General features: G+C 39.1%; 1 protein-coding gene across 1 annotated transcript in view; it reads right to left on the reverse strand.

The window, feature by feature from the left end:
* Positions 1-2,719: 2,719 nt before the first annotated feature.
* The window catches only part of PLPP3 (phospholipid phosphatase 3), a 77,596-nt gene continuing 58,978 nt past the window's right edge, over positions 2,720-21,337 (reverse strand). The window contains exons 5-6 of the mRNA XM_063298009.1: positions 13,826-14,002; positions 2,720-4,692 (exon numbers count right to left, since the gene is read on the reverse strand). Coding sequence (XP_063154079.1) covers positions 4,570-4,692; positions 13,826-14,002 — 300 coding nt within the window. The 3' untranslated portion in view covers positions 2,720-4,569. The remainder of the gene's footprint in view (positions 4,693-13,825; positions 14,003-21,337) is intronic.

The raw sequence follows: 21,337 nt of genomic DNA on the forward strand, positions 1-21,337 counted from the left end.
TTACTGTTTTTATTAAGAGAATGTATGGATGAATGGAAATGAAGGCACCTAAGACTATAAAAAGGGTCCTGCTGTCTTATAAAAAGTCCTGGTTCAGGTTTCAGACAGTGGCCATTGAGCTGCTTTCAGGAAGATTAGCATCAGAGCATGAAGCCAACTGTATCTGGCATTTTCAAACTCTGGGTCAGGGTTGTGAGCAATTTAGAGGGGAGTCATACTTTTTAAAATCTGATCAGCTGTCAAAACGTGCTCTGGGCTTTGGCCCCCTTTTTGGCTGTGGAAACAAGTTCTGGAAAGATTGGAGCGAGTTTAGATAGCACTCCTGCTTTGCCTGTATAGGTGAAGGGTTTTTTTTGTTGTTGTTGTTCAGTTGTGTCCGATTCTTGGAGACTTCCTGCACAAGTCCCTGCAGTTTTCTAGGCAAGTTTTTTTGGAAGTGGTTTGCCATTGCCTCCTTCCTAGGGCCGAGAGAGAGTGACTGGCTCAAAGTCACCCAGCTGGCTTTGTGCCTGAGGCAAAACTAAAACTCACAGCCTCCCGGTTTCTAGCCTGATGCCTTAACCACTATACCAAACTGGCTCTCCTAGATGAAGTATGACTACTGTCAAAACACCCTCCAGGATTTGTTCCTCACTGCCTGTGCAAAGCAGGTGGCTGAGGTTCTATGAAACATGGAAACCCCTGAGAGATATAGGTTACATTTAACTGTAAAAATAGTTTTTTTTTTCCTGCCACACCTTATTCCCAATGAAATATTTAGTATTATTCATGCAGGTGGGGCCAGGATTTCATGCACATGTCATTTTAGGGGGTCATGGTATCATAAAATTTGAGAATGTCTAAATTATTCATTTTTAAACTATTCTTCATCCCTTTAGGGAACCAGGAGAAGCCTCTATATTGTCTGCTTCTCATGTTTCTGTTTTTTTCAAATTTCAATTCAAACCAGTAGTAGTTCTCAATTTTCAGTTTTAAGACAGATTCTGCCACAAATGTAACATGCAAAATAATGCCAAACCAGGCTTCCTGGGTGGCAAATTCTTTGGGAAAATTTTATTTTAGTATAATCCCACAACTATTTCAATGTTCAATTCTGTATGTTCAATTTATGGAGATTGGACATACTGCTTTATTGTATTTGGATGTTTGGAAATCATGACTTTGACATTTTGTTAGATGTTAGATAACTCTTAACACATAACCTCTTAATATCTGGCTGTATTTAGAACACTGGGTAAATAGACATTTGAACAGAATCTAAATAAGGTTCAGAAAATCAGCAAGCTTCTGGTATTAATTGGGGCAGTTGTCACTGATTAGGGCTTAGTTTCCATTGGTTTCCCATGTTTATGCACTCTGGTGCTCAGTGTTCTTCTTTAAAACTTTTTCTGTGTTGACTAAGTGAAAATTACATGTTGAACTCTAATAAAGACTGATAATGACATCTAAATGAAATTCACTTTGATTCAGTTTGTACAGAATACAATCTACCATTTTTGGTCAATGATTGAATGATTTTTATTTCCAGTGTAATAATACAGAACACCGTTGTTTTCATTTGTTAATTTAAAATTGTATTGTCACAGATTGGATCCAAACAATACATGTGATCTTAGATTTAGAATGGAAATTCCTGGCATTGACTTAATTTAATCCTCAGACATTGTTCATTGAGTCATTCTGCTCCCCAAACTACTTTTAAAAATAATCATATATCCTGCAGTGTGAAATTCTGTTCAGAATTTTAAACATACCATTCCATTCCCACCAACTTACAGAATTTGCTCTCCACATATTTTTCATTTTTCTTTAAGAGCCACTCCATCTATTTCACTCTCAAACACAAACATGCACATACTTCTTTAAATATTTTTCTAATTTTTGTTCAATACTTTTCTAAAACTTGGAAGTTTTTCCAAGGCTACTCATAACTCCATCTTCTGTATATGATGCCATTCTTGCTACATAAATACTGTCACTCAAACACCAGCACTAAAAATACAGAGAAAGGGGATGGGCAAAGTAGTGTCTGTGCGCAGAGCAGCTAGATGTGGGTGGTTTGTGCATGAAGTAAAACAGCAGGTTTGATCTGGACACAGAATGACATGGAGATTTTATCTTCCAAAAAGTGGATTGATATGCAGTTATTCCAGGCAGAAGTAGGTTGGAAGGGGTGCATGTGTTTCCTTGGTAACAACATGAACAACATGCTAGTATTGGAAAAATGTCTAGCAGACAATAACTTTAGTATACCTTTTCATTAACATTCAGACATAGATACCTTAATTAAAAAAAATAAAAACTTTTAACCAGTAATTACATTTTTTAAATCCAAGACTGATATAAAGCAAGGGTGGAGAATCTGCAGGTCTAAGGCTTTAAGGGGCCCTTGGATTGATTTCATAGCTGCTCAATTCAGGCCTCAGTAAGAATGATCCCCCCCACCCCTTTTCTGTCTGGCTGCAGGACTGGGAGGAAGGAAGAGATAAAGAAGTGGATTTCAGTAAGTAAGAAAGAAAAAGCAAAATTATTCTGCCAGAAAGAGACAGAATAAGGGAGCCTGTCCCATTTGGCTCTGGTGTGTCCCCACTGTTTCATTCCACCATCACCATCTGTCCCCCAAAGGCAAGTAGCACCTAAGAATGTAGTCCTTGACAAGGGAAAAAAGGGTTATTATCCCAAGAAATTATTCTTTTTATAAAGCACATTTATACGGCAATATTTTTGCAAATACAAACTTTAATTCTGTACTCTACAAAAAGTCTTGCATATTCTTCTTTTTACAAAAAAGGAGAAAGAAACATTACAAAAATACAGACAATTTAATACAATTTTATATAACTGTCTTTAGTTGTTATTTTCATTAAAATATTGCTACCAAAGAACTACAATATTTTAATCGACTATAAAAAAATTAAGTCAATGCTTTCCTTTTAAGCAGCAACATGTAAATAAACACAGGTCAAAACACAGTTTATAATCATAGTGGATATATCTAACATTGTTTGGAAATAATATTTTACATAGTTAATTTGTAATGTTTTATACATTATTTATATAATATTTATATATTTATATATATTTATATATAAAAAAAACATAGCTTGCTAGAATTGAAATGATAGGACGGATTTTGCATGGCAAAGATGTGCAAAGGCCAGTCTGCTTAGTTAGCCTGTTCAGTTTACTTCTTAAAACAAATTTAAAACATCTGTCTTTCAGAATTCCCTCTCGAAGGTTAGAAATTAGGTCAGCTCTCATTCATCTCCTTTGCTTGCCCTTGGTTTTCTTGAGAGCTACATTCAGCCAATTAGCTAATGCAGGCTTCCCCAACCTGGTGCCCTCAATGCACGTCCTCCAACCGCCTCCTTCCCATCTGCTAATCCTAACAGAAATTGCAGTCCGGCTCATCCCAAGAGCAGCAAATGGAGGAAACTGGTGTAATGAATAGCTACTAATCATTTGTTTTCTTCAGGCCATGGGAAATTCAAGAAGAACTTTAAATATCAGGTTAAGACGGCCCTGCCCAGCAGTCCGTCACACACCTGGAGGATTAATGTTCTGAGTTTCAACCCCAGACCTCATAGTGCTAATGTACATCAACAAGACTGTCCACACAAAAGTATTTTGTATGAATGGTGACTGTTCAAAATACAGTTCCACCATTAGTGGTAGCAAAGGGGAAGATTTACTGGGCCATTGAGTAAATGCAGGCTGGAGATACCCCACAGTATTATGGACAATACCTATTCAAGGTATCAGGATTCTGGATATCTTAAAATGTCCTATATTTGATTAATCCTATCTATTCTCCAATTTTTAGAGATGTTATCACTTGTGAGAGCAAATACTGAATGAATTTTACAATCATGGGAACCAGCTGAGTTCTGTTTACCAAGTCAATTTGTTTATGTCTTATCAGATATAAAGCTGTATTGTTGTTCAGTGGGATGTACAATAGGAAAAGATATTTTCTAATATTTTACAGGGCATGCTTCATCTAAATCTAAGTAAGTCACAGTATGGAATGGAAAGAACCCAAAATATATAGATATATAAGAGATTATCCTTAAAAAGTGACCACAATCGATGTCAGTGCTTATTTCTTGTACATAGTGCTATAATTTAGTTAGTGAGGGTTTGTCTCTCTGCACCCCCGTCCCATTTTCTTAACAGGAAATTACAAATCTTCATAGGAAGGAAAGATGGAAAGGGGAAAGAAAACAGAGATGGCCAGTTTCCTAACAATTATTTAGTGTTCACTAAAGGATGAACAATTTAGCATTCACTACAACATGAATACTCAGCCAATTGCACATTTAGAATTAGAATTCCTGCATGTTTTGACTTGTTTTGTGATTGTTGCCTCTGACTTGGTTGAACAACATCCATTTTATGCAAATGTTGTAAAGAGTAAAAAGGCCACAGAGTAAGACCTGACGGTCAGGCAAAAGTCTCTCCCTACATTCTACTGTCAGATGAGGTTGAGAGCAGCAGGTAGTTGCTGTCAGCAGTCATTTTGCAAAAACAAAACAAAACAAAAAATAAAAATAAAAAGAAGTCAAAAGTCTACACCATGTTGTGATGGTTATTCCTGTCAATGATGTCCACAGGTGATAATATCTCCCTCCGGATTGGAGGAGGCTGCAACACCTTTGTTTTCTGCTTGAAGAGGTCTGAGACATAAAACACCTGCAAATAAAAATAAATGTATTTAAAATGACTGTTTAGAAGTTTTTCTCCTACTCATTTTGCTTTAGTCAAGTCTCTCATTCATAAAGTGATGATACTGCAAAAAAGTCCCCAGCTGGTGCTTTCCAGTTGTGTGAAGTGAGCCTTGTTAGAGGAGGCTAAAATAGCAGTTCAGAAGTCACAGTCCCCATCTATGTTGGAGAACTGAATTTGTCTAACATAGAACAAGCTTGATCTCACAAGAAAACACACACCACACAGACAGAGAGAGGGAGAGAGAATGCACCTTGGCAACTGATTTCAACATTACTCTGTTATCTACGAGAATTTCCCTTTTCATTCTTGATTTGTTTTCTTCTAGTGGGTTAACCTTTTTCACAATATAATTTACTATGCTGATTTGCTGTGTGGACATACCTAGGTAGAGCAGGGTTTCTCAACCCAGGTTCCATGGAACCCTAGGGTTCTGTGGAAGGTCACTAGGGGTTCCCTGGGAGATCACGATTTATTTAAGATTTCCAGTTTGGGCAACTTCATATTAAAGAGGTAAGTTTCATTCTTTCTTTTTAGTTTAAGAACACTGTTAATGCATATATACAGGTCTACCCATGAAACAAATATAATAATTTGGTAACTTCTGGCCTCTATTTGAGCCTGAATGTGCAGGGGTTCCCCGAGGCCTGGAAAACATTTCAAGGGTTCCTCCAGAGTTAAAAGATTGAAAAAGGCTGAGGCAGAGTGTGTACTAAAGTAAGAGATTTGGGGGAGAAAAGTTTTGGTAATGTAGAAGAGGTCCAATTTATATTTTGTTTTTTTAAATCATCACACAAAATCACACAGTTGCACTTCTTCTGGTAATCTAAACTGTGCTATTATTAAATTTTCCTTAAGAGTCAGTTATCTGCAATTATTAGTCAGGGACTAGTCTAATGTTTCCTCACTTTCCTTTTCCCCCTGCCTTCCTTTTCTTCACCATCCCTTCCTCTCTATTAATATATTAACACTTACTCAGGATGACTGTTCAGTATTTATGGGACAGCATTAAGAGAAATTCCCAGCTACTTTTCCCTGAAATAGCCAATGATGTAAGCACTGTTACGGATGTGAAAAAGTCTTCATTTAGCCATTCACAGAGGTAGCTACACAATGAAAAATCCCTGAGAGGAAACTTTAACATCCTCCTTTAATACAACAGTTGAACATCTTATCAGGCTAACTTAATGGGTGTGCTTTTTCTCTTGCAAAATATTATTTTGAGGCCAGAAAGGAAGAGATCCAGACAGCGCCTGGTTCTGCAAACAGCAGAATAAAGTTAATCTCTCTTATACAATGGTATCCCAGTTATCAAAATCCTACTTATATAGATGCATACCTACACGTATCTATGCAGTTCTACTTTCAGTTTAGATAATTTGTGTGACAATTAGACTGATACTGCTCATCAAGCATTGTAAGGTTAATAAAGGACCAGAAGCTAAAATCAGAGAAATGACAATGACATTATACTAAGGATAATAAAAGATGGCAAACAAGATTGACTGGGGTATAATAAGAGAGGAAGAGTCAGTTTTGTTCAGATTATATATGCAGGACTAGCTCCAACCTCTGCCATCCTTAATATGCCAGCGAAGTATCATTCAATGGCTTTCCAGAGTGAGAAGTCACAAAACACTTGACAGTTTTAAGAAATGATTAATTTTATGGATGCAAATGTTAAATTCAGGCTTCTAATTGTCTTACAATGTTTCAGCATCTAAATATTGCACTGAAGCATAGTTACTTCACTGAGGAATTGAAACTTTATTGAGAAAAAGAGATAATTCAAGCAGAAACAATAGTTAGATTGTAAGATCTTTTGGAGTGAATAGCAATTCTGGAGTTCTTTCTTCCTCATTGTTAGCATACAACTCATTTGTTTTGAATAAGGTTAGATTAAAGATGAATGGGCATTCCAGATGTATTTTCTTTTGCTTTTGAGAAACAAGTTTGCTCATAATATCCGAAATGCTACTAATGCTTGAGCAAGATCAGTGTCAGGCAAACATCCTGTAAGAAAAGGGTCTGTGAACTACTCACAGCCCAACAAAAGTTAGCTCTGACTAAATTCTATTGAAATCAAAGCACTTATATAATCATGACCACACCTGTCTACTTACTTTCATTAGGCTGTATGCTATACAGCATTTATACATATACATCCTGTCATTCATTCAAGTTGCTTGTGCTAAAGAACTGTGATAGATGTGCAGTCTGTTTCCTCCTAAAGTTGTTACAGCATGAACTGAAGTTAATGTAGGCATCTATTCAAAGGATAAACGACTCTGACTAACAACTGGTAACTTCTAAAGAGAACCTTGGTTCTATGTAATCAGTGAGGCCATGTGCTATTTATTGTCCTATTTATTTCTTTGGGCTGTTGGCATATTTTGTTTTCTCTGGATTTGTAATTAGAATGAGTAAATTTCAATTGAATTATAACACAACCGTATGTATTTATATTTACATTCCAGATCAATTGCTGCTATAGCTTTTTTGGAATAGAGGTCTGGAAGCCTTCTAAGACTTCATTTAATCTCAGCTATATTCCTATTCTATATTGAAATTTCCATGACAAATCCATTTGTGGCAGAAGCGAGTGGTGGTCATCCAGGGTAAATGGCAGATGGGGAGATTACATTCAGTCTGGCTCAAATTTTATAAATGAGTAAATTATGGATGGAGCATCATCTTGGCTTTCTTAGCCTTAGTTCTGCAATTCATGGCTTGTGTGGCTTTAAATTAGATACTGGGTAGCAATAGCATTAATTCTCTTTTAAACTGTAGTTTGCTTTAGTGAAGACTTGAGGTTATTCAGACATGCAAAGAAATCATGAAACATGATCTTCAAATGTTAAAGAAGTATAACACCCAATTCATGCTTTGTATGCTGAATGCAAAAAACAAGATAAATCCACAAAGTATTTTGGTTTGGACTTTCATTTCCTGTGGAAGATGCTCTCCGCCCATTTAAAATGTGCTATACAAAGTCATTTGAAATAATCAATAGGTATTTTAAAAAAAAAGTTTATTTGATCAGGAATACTTAAGGAAAGATCTGAAAATAGAGTAAGATGAAAAGGGAAATGGATTCAGATTCCCGTCCTCCCATATTTTGTAACTACATGATTATTACTGTCTGCTAAAACCAAATCTAAAATGTATTTTGATTTTAGCAAATCTTAGTATATTTATGCTACAGAGAATTCAAGAATGTTTCATCTGGAAAGGCTTGAAATATAAATTTTATATTTGTTTTCGTTTTTTAGCCAGGAAAGTCAGTCAAACAGTACATATAGCTTTGTTAACACTTGAGGCTCCACATAATACTAGATAAACCTAAAAGCTTTTGATACCATTGAGACAAATTCAAATGCTAGGACATTGCAACCTTCTTGTGGAAAAATATTATACAATAGTAAGTAATAAATCACTAGACCTGTATTCTCTTTGTTGGCTTAGCAATATGTGACACAGAGGCTGGTTTGCATATGATTGATTGATTGATTGATTATGTGCCATTGTCATTTTCCACCCCTAGCTACCACACAGCTAGATTTTCTCCATGACGATCTGTCCCTAACCTGTTCTTTCAGGTCTCGCAATAGTGCACTCATTGCCACTGTAATTGAATCTATCCACCTTGCTGCTGGGCATCCTCCTCTTCTTTTTCCTTCCACCTTTCCCAGCATTAAAGCCTTGTAACTATCAAATCAGAATCCTTCTGGATTCTGACTTTTCAGCGAAAAGAGCCTGTAGTATGTATTACCTCATAGCTCCTGCTAGTAAAGTGGTTATACAAGCCAGGAGCTTACCAACAAACTGCTTATATTCATATCAGACTATATTCTTGACTTGTTGCTCCAAAACATGCTAGAGTCCAAGCCCTCCCCCCACCATTTTCTCCCCTTCAGAAGATAAGCCAAGAATTGCAATCTGGATGTAAATTTTAGCTTTTGCTTGCTGGTGATTTGGGGGGTTAGTTTAGCAAAAGCAGCTAAATAAAGCTCAGTCAGATGGGCATAGTGCAGCAGGGCCCTACAACACAAACAAGAGCCCAGAATTCCTAAGATGATAGAATTATCAACAAAAAGTCCAGTTAAGGGCATGGACCTGATTCTCTATCCAGCCAAGCAACAACAACAACAACAATAAATCCATTATGATTGAGGCAAAAGCTCTTTTCCATCAAACCCAGCCTATCACAAAGGGTTGTGGAGTAGTAATCCCACATATCTAGATGACACCAGATTGCCGATGCCCAACATCGGCACTGAGACAATTAACAATGTCGGATTTTGCTTTACTGATTGACTTAGAAAATGAGAGAAAGAGTTCTTGAGTTCACAAATCTTTTTCTCCAAAACATTTTTTGTATCAGTTTCAGACTGAGAGTAGGGTGAGAGGGAGAGGAGAAAAACAGGCAACCAAGAAGCAGTTTGGCTGTACAGACCTTCAGCAATAGGAGGGAAACTACAGAAGACAACCAGTTCTGTACCAGGGTCTCACTTTCAGAGACCAGCCTCTCCTAGCTACTATTATATAGAAGCTAGAGTAGACCAAGAGTAGAGTCATGATTTGGAAACAGAGATATCAATTTAAGATGTAAATATATACATGTACAATGAAGGAAATAACAGCCAGTCTTATAAACATTGTTTCTGCCATGACTGAAATCATGGGAGGCCCTAAAAAATTGCTGACCATCCCTCTCTCAGTTTCCTTTTCTTTGGTCATGCCTGTCACTGCATGGCTGGGCAAATGGTGACAAATGCTTTCTCCACATCCTGGCTCAGGCCTGATGCATACAGAAGAAGAGCAGGCAGGGTAAAAATGCTCAGGGTGAAAAAGGAAGGGTCATACATGTGCGTGATATTGAGCAGACAGCTGCTTCCTACGGCCTTTACCTCGTCACAGGAAAGTCAACGCAAAGCCGCCAAACATCTCCCCTCTTCTGCCTCAGTAAACCAGGCCATCTGTTAACCCCTCAGGAAAAGTGTGTTGGATTTGTAACCTGTCATTACACAGGAAACAGTGAAACTGTCCATTTCGTCTATTGTCTGCCTAAAGTTTTTCACTTCTGTGCAATGAGATCATCAGTAATTTGATACACCTTGAATTCTGTGCTTCATCTGGGGCAGGGAAACAAAACTATGAAAAAATTAAACAGTTTGCTACCTTCTCATGATACCCCAGATCTGCTGCCTACGGTCATACTGATTAGCGTTTCCAGGACTCCGTTCCCCATCTATGGGACAACTAGGTATCTATTAAGTACAGGATTACAACAAGCCTTAGTTACAAATTCCAGGTTCATAAATGCAAAATGGGGTTTCTTCAGTTTTTAGTAATACAATAAACCCCAGAGATGAAAGAGTTAACATGATGTGGATGGGATGGGAAGGATGATGATACACACACTTGTTAATCAGAGTTCTTGATTTAGTGTGTCATATGAACACATCCTAAAGGTTGGTTCAATTTTTTAAAAAACAAATGAAAAAGCCTGAATTTGGTTCAATGACACATACAATGCTACCAATTACAAACATCATGTGAATGCTTACACAGCTGCATTCCCTCATAAATAACTATGGAAAAAGGGGATCAAGTCCTTTCTGGATTGTTGTCTCTGTGAGGAAACTGAATATTTAAAGAGTTTTTATAATTTCAGGGAACTAGAAGCTGAATTACACAAAGAGTGGTGGAAAGAGCAAGGCATATTAGCCTTGATAGGAAAAAAACTGAGGAGAGGTAAAATACATTTTTCAAATACTTGAAAGGATGCCACATGAAAGTCAGTCTCTCTTCTTCCTTATTCCTGAGTGCAAGACATAGAATAATGGATTTAGTAACAGGAAGTTAGTTTTCAATTGTTGGGGAAAAAAAAAACTTTCTTAATGATAAGTGCAGTTTAACAGTGGAACTAATTACGCAGAGAAGTGGTGGGCTTCTTTTAGTGAATGTGTTCAAACAGACCTAAATAGATATCTGTCTTGGATGTTTTATTTGGATTCATGGCCTGAAGAGCTACTTCATTAGCCCACTTATTTCCTGCTCAAGGCAGCTAAAGCAAAAAACAAACACTGAACAAGTTTCATTTAGCAAAGCTGCTCTGCCTACATAAAGCTATACATGAACACTGTACTACCTGGTCACATTCAGAAAAGTGAATTCAAGAACAAGTCAACCACTAACCAACAAATTATTAGGGCACTTGGGCACAGCAGTTTGGCACAACACCTTTTACCATCCTGAAACAAGCCAGAAAAGCAGAGCATCTCCATAGATAAATACAGTACCTGTACTTCCAATCCAAGCAATAACTCAAGTTTCTTACTATTAATTTTCTGATGCTACTTATAGACAAAACGATTTGGGCATTTCCCTCAAGCTCTAAGATTTTCTGCTTAAATTTATAATCCTGATGTTAAAAATCACAGAATGCTGACAATGGGTTGGGGAGGGAGAGACACCGCTGGGGGCGGGGGAAGGAGAGAGAGAAAATGTTCAGCAGCCTTCAAAAGTGTTCAGTCTTTTAGGGACAAAGAAGAAAAAAGAGCCTCTGTAATCATTTATGGACTCACTTAGGTGGACTATGGCAGGGGGCCAGGTGATTTGAGGGACCGCCTCTCCCTGATTACAACTGCCCATTAGATCCAGCAGAAGAGACATGCTAACAGGTCCCATCTGCTAGGGAGCTACACTTAGGACCCAGGAGGCGGGCCTTCTCTGCTGTGGTGCCCGCCTTAAAGGAACATCCTTCCCCCGCCCCCTGAAGTGAGGCTGGCTCCTTCCCTCTTGATTTTGTGGAAGTCCCTCAAAACCTGGTTTTGCCATCAGGCCTGGGGGCCCCAGGGGACCAGCATGGTACTGAGGTGGCTCCATTGTTGTTGACATCTGCTGCCCTCTCTTAGCCTTTAATCACGATTTTTTTTCCTGGATAATAGTTGTTTTTATATATTATTGTTTTGTAGTTTTTACTGTATTCCACTCAGAGTCACTTTTTTGTGAGATGGGTGGCCATATAATTTGATGAATAAACTAAACTAAACTAAACTAAACTAAACTAAACTAAACTAAACTAAACTAAACTAAACTAAACTAAACTAAACTAAACTAAACTAAACTATGCTGGTAACATGCCCAGTTTCGCACACATTCAAAGAGAGCTTTTTTTTCATACACTAAACATACCAAACCTCATTCTTTAGAGGGAAATGCAGAAAACAGCTGTTTCATATGAGTTTCAGCATTATCAGTATTACACCTGAATGGTTACAGGTCACTTGGCATTTATCTTTCTATTTTCCCAGCATTGTGTAGAGAAATCCCACATTTGTTTTCTTGGCTTAAGGGTGTCCTTCCCCTTCTTGCCTGGTTTTACAAATGCCAACATAATCCAATCTATTGACAGGTAAACCTCTTCCCTTTCCCCTACCATCCTGACCACTAATGTCTTCAGCTAATATAATGACATTGTTCCCAACCCTCAGAAAACAGTGTATAGTTTTTTAGTCTGTGCCAAAGTTTGGAGCCTCTTTTGTTTCCACATACATAAGTGCTGCTTGATAGGGCCCAGATGTCTCTCTCCCCCTGCAATCCATCTAAGCTTTGGAGCACTGTCCATTACCCCAAATTTAGTTGGTAGCAGTGTCAACAGTGCCTGTGGGCTCACAATAATTTCCTAGCGTATTGCAGTGCCAGCATTCCAGATATCAATACCAATGCCCTGTAACCACAGGTATCCGGTAAAAGCTGTAACAACAAATTGACACTGGATGTGTCATTATGCAAGTGCATCATTTGCATAGTGACATCCTCATGCATGCAACATCTCTTGACTCCCTTTGCTTCTCAGCTGATGCTCAAGACTGTAACAAGGGTATTAAAATCCTATAAACCTTTTTCTCTTCTTACTTACAGTAACGAATTCTATACTTTATGATGGTTGATTTCATAAACATGGGTAGGCTTATCCCACATTAAGGTTAATACATAACATTTAGTCCAGACAGAACAAAAATCCAATTTTAGTACTTAATCACTTTAAACTATGCAGCCTGCCATATTTTTAGCATTTCAACAAATTTAAGTAAACAGATCGCCAACAACTAATGAACGCTTTGTGAGAATGTGAATCCAAAGTTTTCAGTTTGTTTATAGGAGAGCTGCACTACCTGGGTTCTGGCTCACATCAAGCTCTCAAAAGCCTTGTGAGTGGCTCTGAGCCCTTCCAAAAGTTGCAACTGAATTGTAATTTTAATGTAATGTAAATTCATAGGAAGTAATTATGTTGATTGCATTTAATGCAGTTAAATTTAATTTAAACTAAATAGGTTTCATGTTTTAAAAAATGTATCCCTGATTTTTAGAGAAAAGCAGTATTACAAAAGCCAATTTTGAAAAACTTCACCTCTGAGATCATGATGGTGGCATTATACTTATAAAAACATAAGCAACTTGCAATGTGTCAAAAGGAATACTTTTCTTACACAAGTGTGCCCAAATGCTAAGGTTATATGCTATCACTTTCTTCCAGGTACCATCATTGATCAGAGATAAGAAAGAGGTATCTGGAAAATGGAAAAATCCTCCGCAGGAACATTTGCCAAGAGCTAACTTTATTATCATGTAAAACATGTTTAATGGCCCAGGCCTTTTAGACTTGTGTATTTATCTTTGAAATGTTTTAAGAAATATTGTTGGTCACTTCCTTGTTTGCAGATTTTAATCTAGTCAGTTTTTAAGTGTTATTACTGTTTGGTTTATTTTACTGCTTAAATTCTAAGTGTTTTATTGAGATTCTCAGATGCAATGTAGTATAAAAATCTACATACACAAACAAACCAAGCGTCTCACTAGCAGTGTCTCCCTTTTGGATATATATTCCACACGCTGTGATGGAGATGAAATCCTTACACATGGTACTTGAATACTGGCTTTTGTTTTATCTTCCATATTACAATTGGTGGTTGCTCTAAAATAAATGAAGTCCTATCACACAGTCTCTACCATGGAATGGAATACAGTTCTTCAACCCAAGATATTTACAGGTATTTATTGAAATAATAAGCTGGTAGTATAGAAGACTTACTATACAATAAGCCACCAGGGCTCCTTGTGTAAAGCCTGCCAGTACATCTGTGGGGTGATGTTTGTGGTCGGACACACGAGAAAGTCCTGTGTAAAATGCCATCATGATCAATGTGAACTGCAGCAATGGGCGCAGCAGGCGGGCTCCTCTCCAAGTAAATCTGGCTTGCAGGTACAGCTGTAATAACAAAGAAAGTAACAGAAAAGCACAATGATGCTGTCCTCAAAGCAAATGACACCACCAGCCTTCTCCAACATGAAGCTTCCAAAATCCTGGCTCAGTGCTATGCTAATGATGGTGGAAAAACTAACTTCTGGGCAACCCTCTTCAACTTAGCCAGTTCTCCCTGTACAGAAGTTAGTATCAAATAGTGGAGTATCAATTTCATCCCGCTACTGATTTCATTCACCTGATCTATTGTTCCCTGGGTATATTAGACTACAACTCCCATTAAACCTAGCAAGCATAAGGTTGGGGAAAGCTGATACAGATGAACGAAAATACAAGATTGTATTTTTTTCTGTGTTCTGTCTGAAGGTACCTATGTCACTGAGTATGACATCATATGCCAGAGAACTCTGTAACTCAAGGGGTTCTCAGTTCTGGTCATGGTAGCTATAGTTGTTGGGAGCTATAGTCAGCAATATCTGGAAGATGACAGGTTTCCCCATTCTCGATGAAAATTAATTACTTACTCTGTGGGGGATTACTTTCCAGGGCCACCCTGAAATATACACTTCATCCCTCTCCAATTTGGATTTAAAATCTGAACTTTCAAACCAAGTGTAGCAAACTCTTCTGTCTTTCCCGGATCAATGCTAATAAACTTCACTCACTCAGTAACCCTGAGTCTCATTCTTAATATTACAAAGAGAGTGTCTTACTATCCACTTTTTCCAGGTTACAATAGTTCCCTTTTGTCATTTTTCCTTTTACACTAAATATCCCACACTTAAGAGTTTCTTCATAAGAAAGGTGCTCTAATCCTTTTGGCTTCCCTTTTTCTGTGCTCTGTAAAGACCTAAAAGCCCTTTCAAAATGGGCTGCTGGATATCTGCAGAGGACTTTAAACTATGTAGTTTCTAACATTGTGAAGCCAGCTGTTTGATTTTCATCCCTTTTCTTGTTTTGCCTGAAATTCAAGTTCTATTTAGCTGCTTTGTGAATTCAAAGTTAAGCCTTCTTGAACATAATTTAGAGTGAAAAATGATGTTCTTGCTACAGTGGTGGAACAGAAACATACATATGCACATACACACACTCAGATGAAAACTAAGGGTGTGACCTGAGATGAAGAAGCTGAACAGGAGGTCAAATGGGCACTTGTCCCCTGCCTCGCCCCTCCCCATTTATCCTGATCTGGTTTCCTCTCAAAAGCTAAGGGCACAGCCTATTTCTCAGGTTCCTGTGGGAACTAGGGAGGTCAAAAAGGAAAGAGGCTGCAGGAAACACATAGACTCACAAATCAAAGATGCTGGTAGCTGACCCAACCCAAAAGTCAGGGTGTGGAGAATATAGGCCTGACTGAATACTTCATCAACTACTGCCTTCCTGTGCATATGAAGTTAACACAGGGCAAGGAATGGGATGTGACAAGGTCACAGAAATGTCCTGTGTAGAATCTATGCGTGTAATATTGATAGAAGTTGAAGCAGTAGAACTGTTACATTATGCCTACAAGAATGCACAAAAAAAGCCTCCTGCATATTAGAAAATATTCAACAATAGTTTCTGATTCTTTGCCAGAGCCTAATTACTGAACTACATGAACTAAGGCTAAATCTTGAGGTTGCACTAGCTTTTTGTGACTAGGGAGTCCTTGCCTGAATCCCAAGCACAGGTGCTTAAAACCCAGGTTCTCAAAGCCTTCCTTAGAATGCTCATTTGATACAATTCTCTGTATTCTGTGAATAAAATCTAATTCACATCCAGCACTGATCAAAGTATCTGTGGCTGAATGCAGTGAGTGTAATTCTTTTTTTTTGGGGGGGGGGTGTTAGAATTTAAAACCTTCCCACCCAAGCCCATCTCCTAGGTCGATGGAAAATGCTTCCATACCTCTAGAGCAGATTTGGGGGCAACTGCCCTCAAATACCCCCTCCCTGGATTTTCTATCAGCATAGTGGGTCCAATTATGTACTATCCTATGACTGCCATCCATTGTCATAAAGTTATTTAGGGCAAGCCCAGCCTTACATTAGGCCCTGTTCTTCTGCGATCATTTTAATATGAGTAAGCATGCATTAGCGCTGTAAGAAAGTGTTGTTTGTTGTTATTCGTTTAGTCGCTTCCGACTCTTCGTGACTTCATGGACCAGCCCACGCCAGAGCTTCCTGTCGGTCGTCAACACCCCCAGCTCCCCCAGGGACGAGTCCGTCACCTCTAGAATATCATCCATCCATCTTGCCCTTGGTCGGCCCCTCTTCCTTTTGCCTTCCACTCTCCCTAGCATCAGCATCTTCTCCAGGCTGTCTTGTCTTCTCATTATGTGGCCAAAGTATTTCAGTTTTGCCTTTAATATCATTCCCTCAAGTGAGCAGTCTGGCTTTATTTCCTGGAGGATGGACTGGTTGGATCTTCTTGCAGTCCAAGGCACTCTCAGAATTTTCCTCCAACACCACAGTTCAAAAGCATCGATCTTCCTTCGCTCAGCCTTCCTTATGGTCCAGCTCTCGCAGCCGTATGTTACTACAGGGAACACCATTGTTTTAACTATGCGGGCCTTTGTTGTCAGTGTGATGTCTCTGCTCTTAACTATTTTATCGAGATTTGTCATTGCTCTTCTCCCAAGGATTAAGCGTCTTCTGATTTCCTGACTGCAGTCAGCATCTGCAGTAATCTTTGCACCTAGGAATACAAAGTCTTTCACTGCTTCTACATTTTCTCCCTCTATTTGCCAGTTATCAATCAAGCTGGTTGCCATAATCTTGGTTTTTTTGAGGTTTAGCTGCAAACCAGCTTTTGCACTTTCTTCTTTCACCTTCATCATAAGGCTCCTCAGTTCCTCTTCACTTTCAGCCATCAAAGTGGTATCATCTGCATATCTGAGATTGTTAATGTTTCTTCCAGAGATTTTAACTCCAGCCTTGGATTCCTCAAGCCCAGCTTGTCGCATGATGTGTTCTGCATACAAGTTGAATAGGTAGGGTGAGAGTATACAGCCCTGCCGTACTCCTTTCCCAATCTTAAACCAGTCCGTTGTTCCGTGGTCTGTTCTTACTGTTGCTACTTGGTCGTTATACAGATTCTTCAGGAGGCATACAAGATGACTTGGTATCCCCATACCACTAAGAACTTGCCACAATTTGTTATGGTCCACACAGTCAAAGGCTTTAGAATAGTCAATAAAACAGAAATAGATGTTTTTCTGAAACTCCCTGGCTTTTTCCATTATCCAGCGGATATTGGCAATTTGGTCTCTAGTTCCTCTGCCTTTTCTAAACCCAGCTTGTACATCTGGCAATTCTCGCTCCATGAACTGCTGAAGTCTACCTTGCAGGATCTTGAGCATTACCTTACTGGCATGTGAAATGAGTGCCACTGTTCGATAGTTTGAACATTCTTTAGTGTTTCCCTTTTTTGGTATGGGGATATAAGTTGATTTTTTCCAATCTGATGGCCATTCTTGTGTTTTCCAAATTTGCTGGCATATAGCATGCATTACCTTGACAGCATCATCTTGCAAGATTTTGAACAGTTCAGCTGGGATGCCGTCATCTCCTGCTGCCTTGTTATTAGCAATGCTTCTTAAGGCCCACTCAACCTCACTCTTCAGGATGTCTGGCTCTAGCTCACTGACCACACCGTCAAAGCTATCCCCGATATTGTTATCCTTCCTATACAGGTCTTCTGTATATTCTTGCCACCTTTTCTTGATCTCTTCTGCTTCTGTTAGGTCCTTGCCATCTTTGTTTTTGATCATACCCATTTTGGCCTGGAATTTACCTCCAATGTTTCTAATTTTCTGGAAGAGGTCTCTTGTCCTTCCTATTCTATTGTCTTCTTCCACTTCCGTGCATTGCTTGTTTAAAAATAATTCCTTGTCTCTTCTGGCTAACCTCTGGAATTTTGCATTTAATTGGGCATATCTCCCCCTGTCACTGTTGCCTTTTGCTTGCCTTCTTTCTTGGGCTACTTCTAGTGTCTCAGCAGACAGCCATTTTGCCTTCTTGGTTTTCTCTTTCTTTGGGATGTATTTTGTTGCCGCCTCCTGAACAATGCTGCAAACTTCTGTCCAGAGTTCTTCCGGGACCCTATCTACTAAGTCCAGTCCCTTAAATCTATTCTTCACCTCCACTGCATATTCCTTAGGAATATTAGTGAGCTCATATCTAGCTGATCTGTGGGTCTTCCCTAATCTCTTTAGTCTGATCCTAAATTGTGCAAGAAGAAGTTCGTGATCTGAACTACAGTCAGCTCCAGGCCTTGTTTTTACTGACTGTACAGATGTCCGCCACCTTTGGCTGCAAAGGATGTAATCAATCTGATTTCGGTGTTGTCCATCTGGTGAAGTCCATGTATAAAGCCGTCTCTTAGGTTGTTGGAAGAGAGTGTTTGTTATGCAGAGTGAGTTGTCTTGGCAAAATTCTATCATCCTATGTCCTGCTTCATTTTGTTCTCCCAGGCCATACTTACCTGTAATTCGAGGTGTCATTTGACTGCCCACCTTAGCATTCCAGTCTCCTGTGATGAAAATAACATCTCTTTTAGGCGTGTTGTCCAGTAGGTGCTGCAGATCCTCATAGAACTGCTCTACTTCAGCTTCTTCAGCATTTGTGGTTGGGGCGTATATTTGGATCACTGTGATGTTAGATGGCTTGCCCTGAATTCGAATTGAGATCATTCTGTCGTTTTTTGGGTTGTATCCAAGCACTGCTTTAGCCACTTTACTATTAATTATGAAGGCTACTCCATTTCTTCTGTGGTCCTCTTGTCCACAGTAGTAGATCTGGTGGTCATTTGATGTGAAGTGGCCCATTCCAGTCCATTTCAGTTCACTGACGCCCAAAATGTCTATCTTTAATCTTGACATCTCACCAATAACCACATCCAATTTGCCCTGGCTCATAGATCTTACATTCCAGGTTCCAATGGTGTGTTGATCCTTAGAACATCGGATTCGCCGTTCACCACCAGCACCGTCGGCCGCTAGCCGTCCTTTCGGCTTTGAGCTAGCTGCGTCATCACGTCTGGGGCTAGTTGAGCTCATCCTCTGTTCCTCCCCAGTAGCATTTTGACCATCTTCCGACCTGGGGGTCTCATCTTCCGATGGTATACCGACATATCTCTGGTTGTACTGATCCATTTAGTTTTCACGGCAAGAATACTGGGGTGGGTTGCCATTACCTTCCCCAGGGATCGCATTTAGTCTGACCTCTCTGTCATGACCTTCCCGTCTTGGGTGGCCCTTCACGGTTTAGCTCATGGCATCATTGAGGTGCTCAAGCTCCAGCACCACGACAAGGTAACAATCCTTTGCTGAAGTGTAAGAAAGTAGGTAGGAAGAAAATGCTTAAAACTTTTTCTAGCAATAACCCAGATCAGATGTAGCTGCCTGACTGACAAAATCAGTCTGGCTGACCAGCTTGAGAACAAGCCCTGTGCCTGAACTCCGTCTTTGACAGTACTCACCTGGCTTATTAAAACTGTTTCCTGGGGCATTTGTACAGAGAAGAGCTGCCTTTATCGTTGCTTGAAAACCAAGGCATGGAAACAGTTCATTAACAGCCCTTCCTTGAAATGCTGCCATTTAATGGGACCTCGGAAGTGCGACTTTTCCATAGCAGCCCCTGCCCTGGGGAACCCCATTTCCTTGGGGAGCCAGCAGGCCCCCCTCTCTTCTCCTTCTGGAAGGCTATAAAAGAACTGGATATTCCTCCTGGCACTGGGATAGGGTGAAATGGAAACCTGTGGATGGTTTTGTTGGAGGCATCAGAGGAGGATGGCTGAGGTGCTGGGTTTTTGTTTTTATGGTTTTTAAGCTTCTTGGTTTTACTATTGTTGTGAGCCGCCCAGAGTTGTGTTCTAAGATGGGCGGCCCTACAAATCTTTTAGATGAATAGACTATTTCACCAATAAGGCCACATTTGCTATTGAAGTGCTCTGAAAGGGAAAGCTAAAGCCAGGGAAATTTTACCCTTAATGTGTCTTTTAAAATTAAGCTTTAAGTTGAACTTGAAAATCTTAATTAGTATATGTATATCCTTTTCTGATGAAAAGATGTTTGGCTTGTAACCAGTACTTTTTTGGATATATCATATAGGAGAGATACAGATACAGATAGAGAAATCAAATTTCCAATATTTTTTTCAGATATGCCTCAAAATGTGACATGGTAACAAATTTGCAAAAAGCACACCTAGAAAAACAGAAACAGAAGCTGGTTTTATCACAGATGAATTCAGGCTAAAATCTGCATCTAATATACTTGTGACCAAATGCTGGAAAAACAGCAGGTTTGACCAAGAAGTTTACTACACGTGAAGGGTTAATTAATTGTGTTCTTGCTAACCAAATCCTCCCCATGTCTCATTCGTGATCCATTTTGACATTGCCATCCTATCCTTACTTCTTAAAGGCTTTCATTATAAAGTAAAACCAAGCTAAAGAAAACAAACCTTTAATTTTTTTTTAAAATGTAAGTTGTTTTTACAGTGAATTATACATGGTTTTTACTGAAGTCTCCAACTGCTGCTAACTCAGTCATAGGAAGTTTATAGAGGCGCCAATGTGGTGTTTGGATAGTAACAAAAAATTGAACAACTACAACAGCAGACCAATGGGCAGCCATGGGAAAAATAGCCACCAGTAGTGTGGACTAGAAAAGTGTGACAAAACCAGCGAGGGAGGGAAGAAAGCAATGACCCAGTGACCATGGGGCACGAGAGTGTCTGAAAAACCATGCATGTATTAAAACTCTGGCAGGAACTGCACCACCACATAATTGACAGCTCTGAGGGAATACGCCATTGCCAGGGGACTTCCAGTGACGTCAGAGGGAATAGACTGTGGTCAACCAGAGATCCTAAGCAAATAAAAATGAGGTATCCATGTTTCTTCAGCAAGTTTTAGAACAGCAGGAGAAAACTATTAATAGTTCCTTATATTTTTACATTTTGGAATACACCGTAAAAAGGGCTGTTCATTCCAGAGTGTAACCCATGTAATGTCATTTTTGCTATTTCCTGTAGTATTAGTGAACACCTATGTTATGAAGCTTGTGCACGTCAGATTAACTTTCTGTTATTTGTCCTGGCTGAGCAAAAGCATTTTTAGATCATCTGTATCACTAAACGGGGATGAATTTGTGTTGTTTGAAATTGCTGAGAAGGATGGAGGAACTCAGTTTGAATTGGACACCCTTCTCTCACTTGACATCTAAAGATGTGTTGGAACTACAGTTTTTAATTATAATCTCCAAACATCTGGAGAATATCATTTTGGGAAGCTGTTTAGGGAAAGGAGAAGAGAGATGCAGCCAACTACACACAATAAATATTTTGGGGGCTGAAC

This window comes from Candoia aspera, chromosome 3 (assembly GCF_035149785.1).
Source record: "Candoia aspera isolate rCanAsp1 chromosome 3, rCanAsp1.hap2, whole genome shotgun sequence".
NCBI classification, from domain to species: domain Eukaryota; kingdom Metazoa; phylum Chordata; class Lepidosauria; order Squamata; family Boidae; genus Candoia; species Candoia aspera.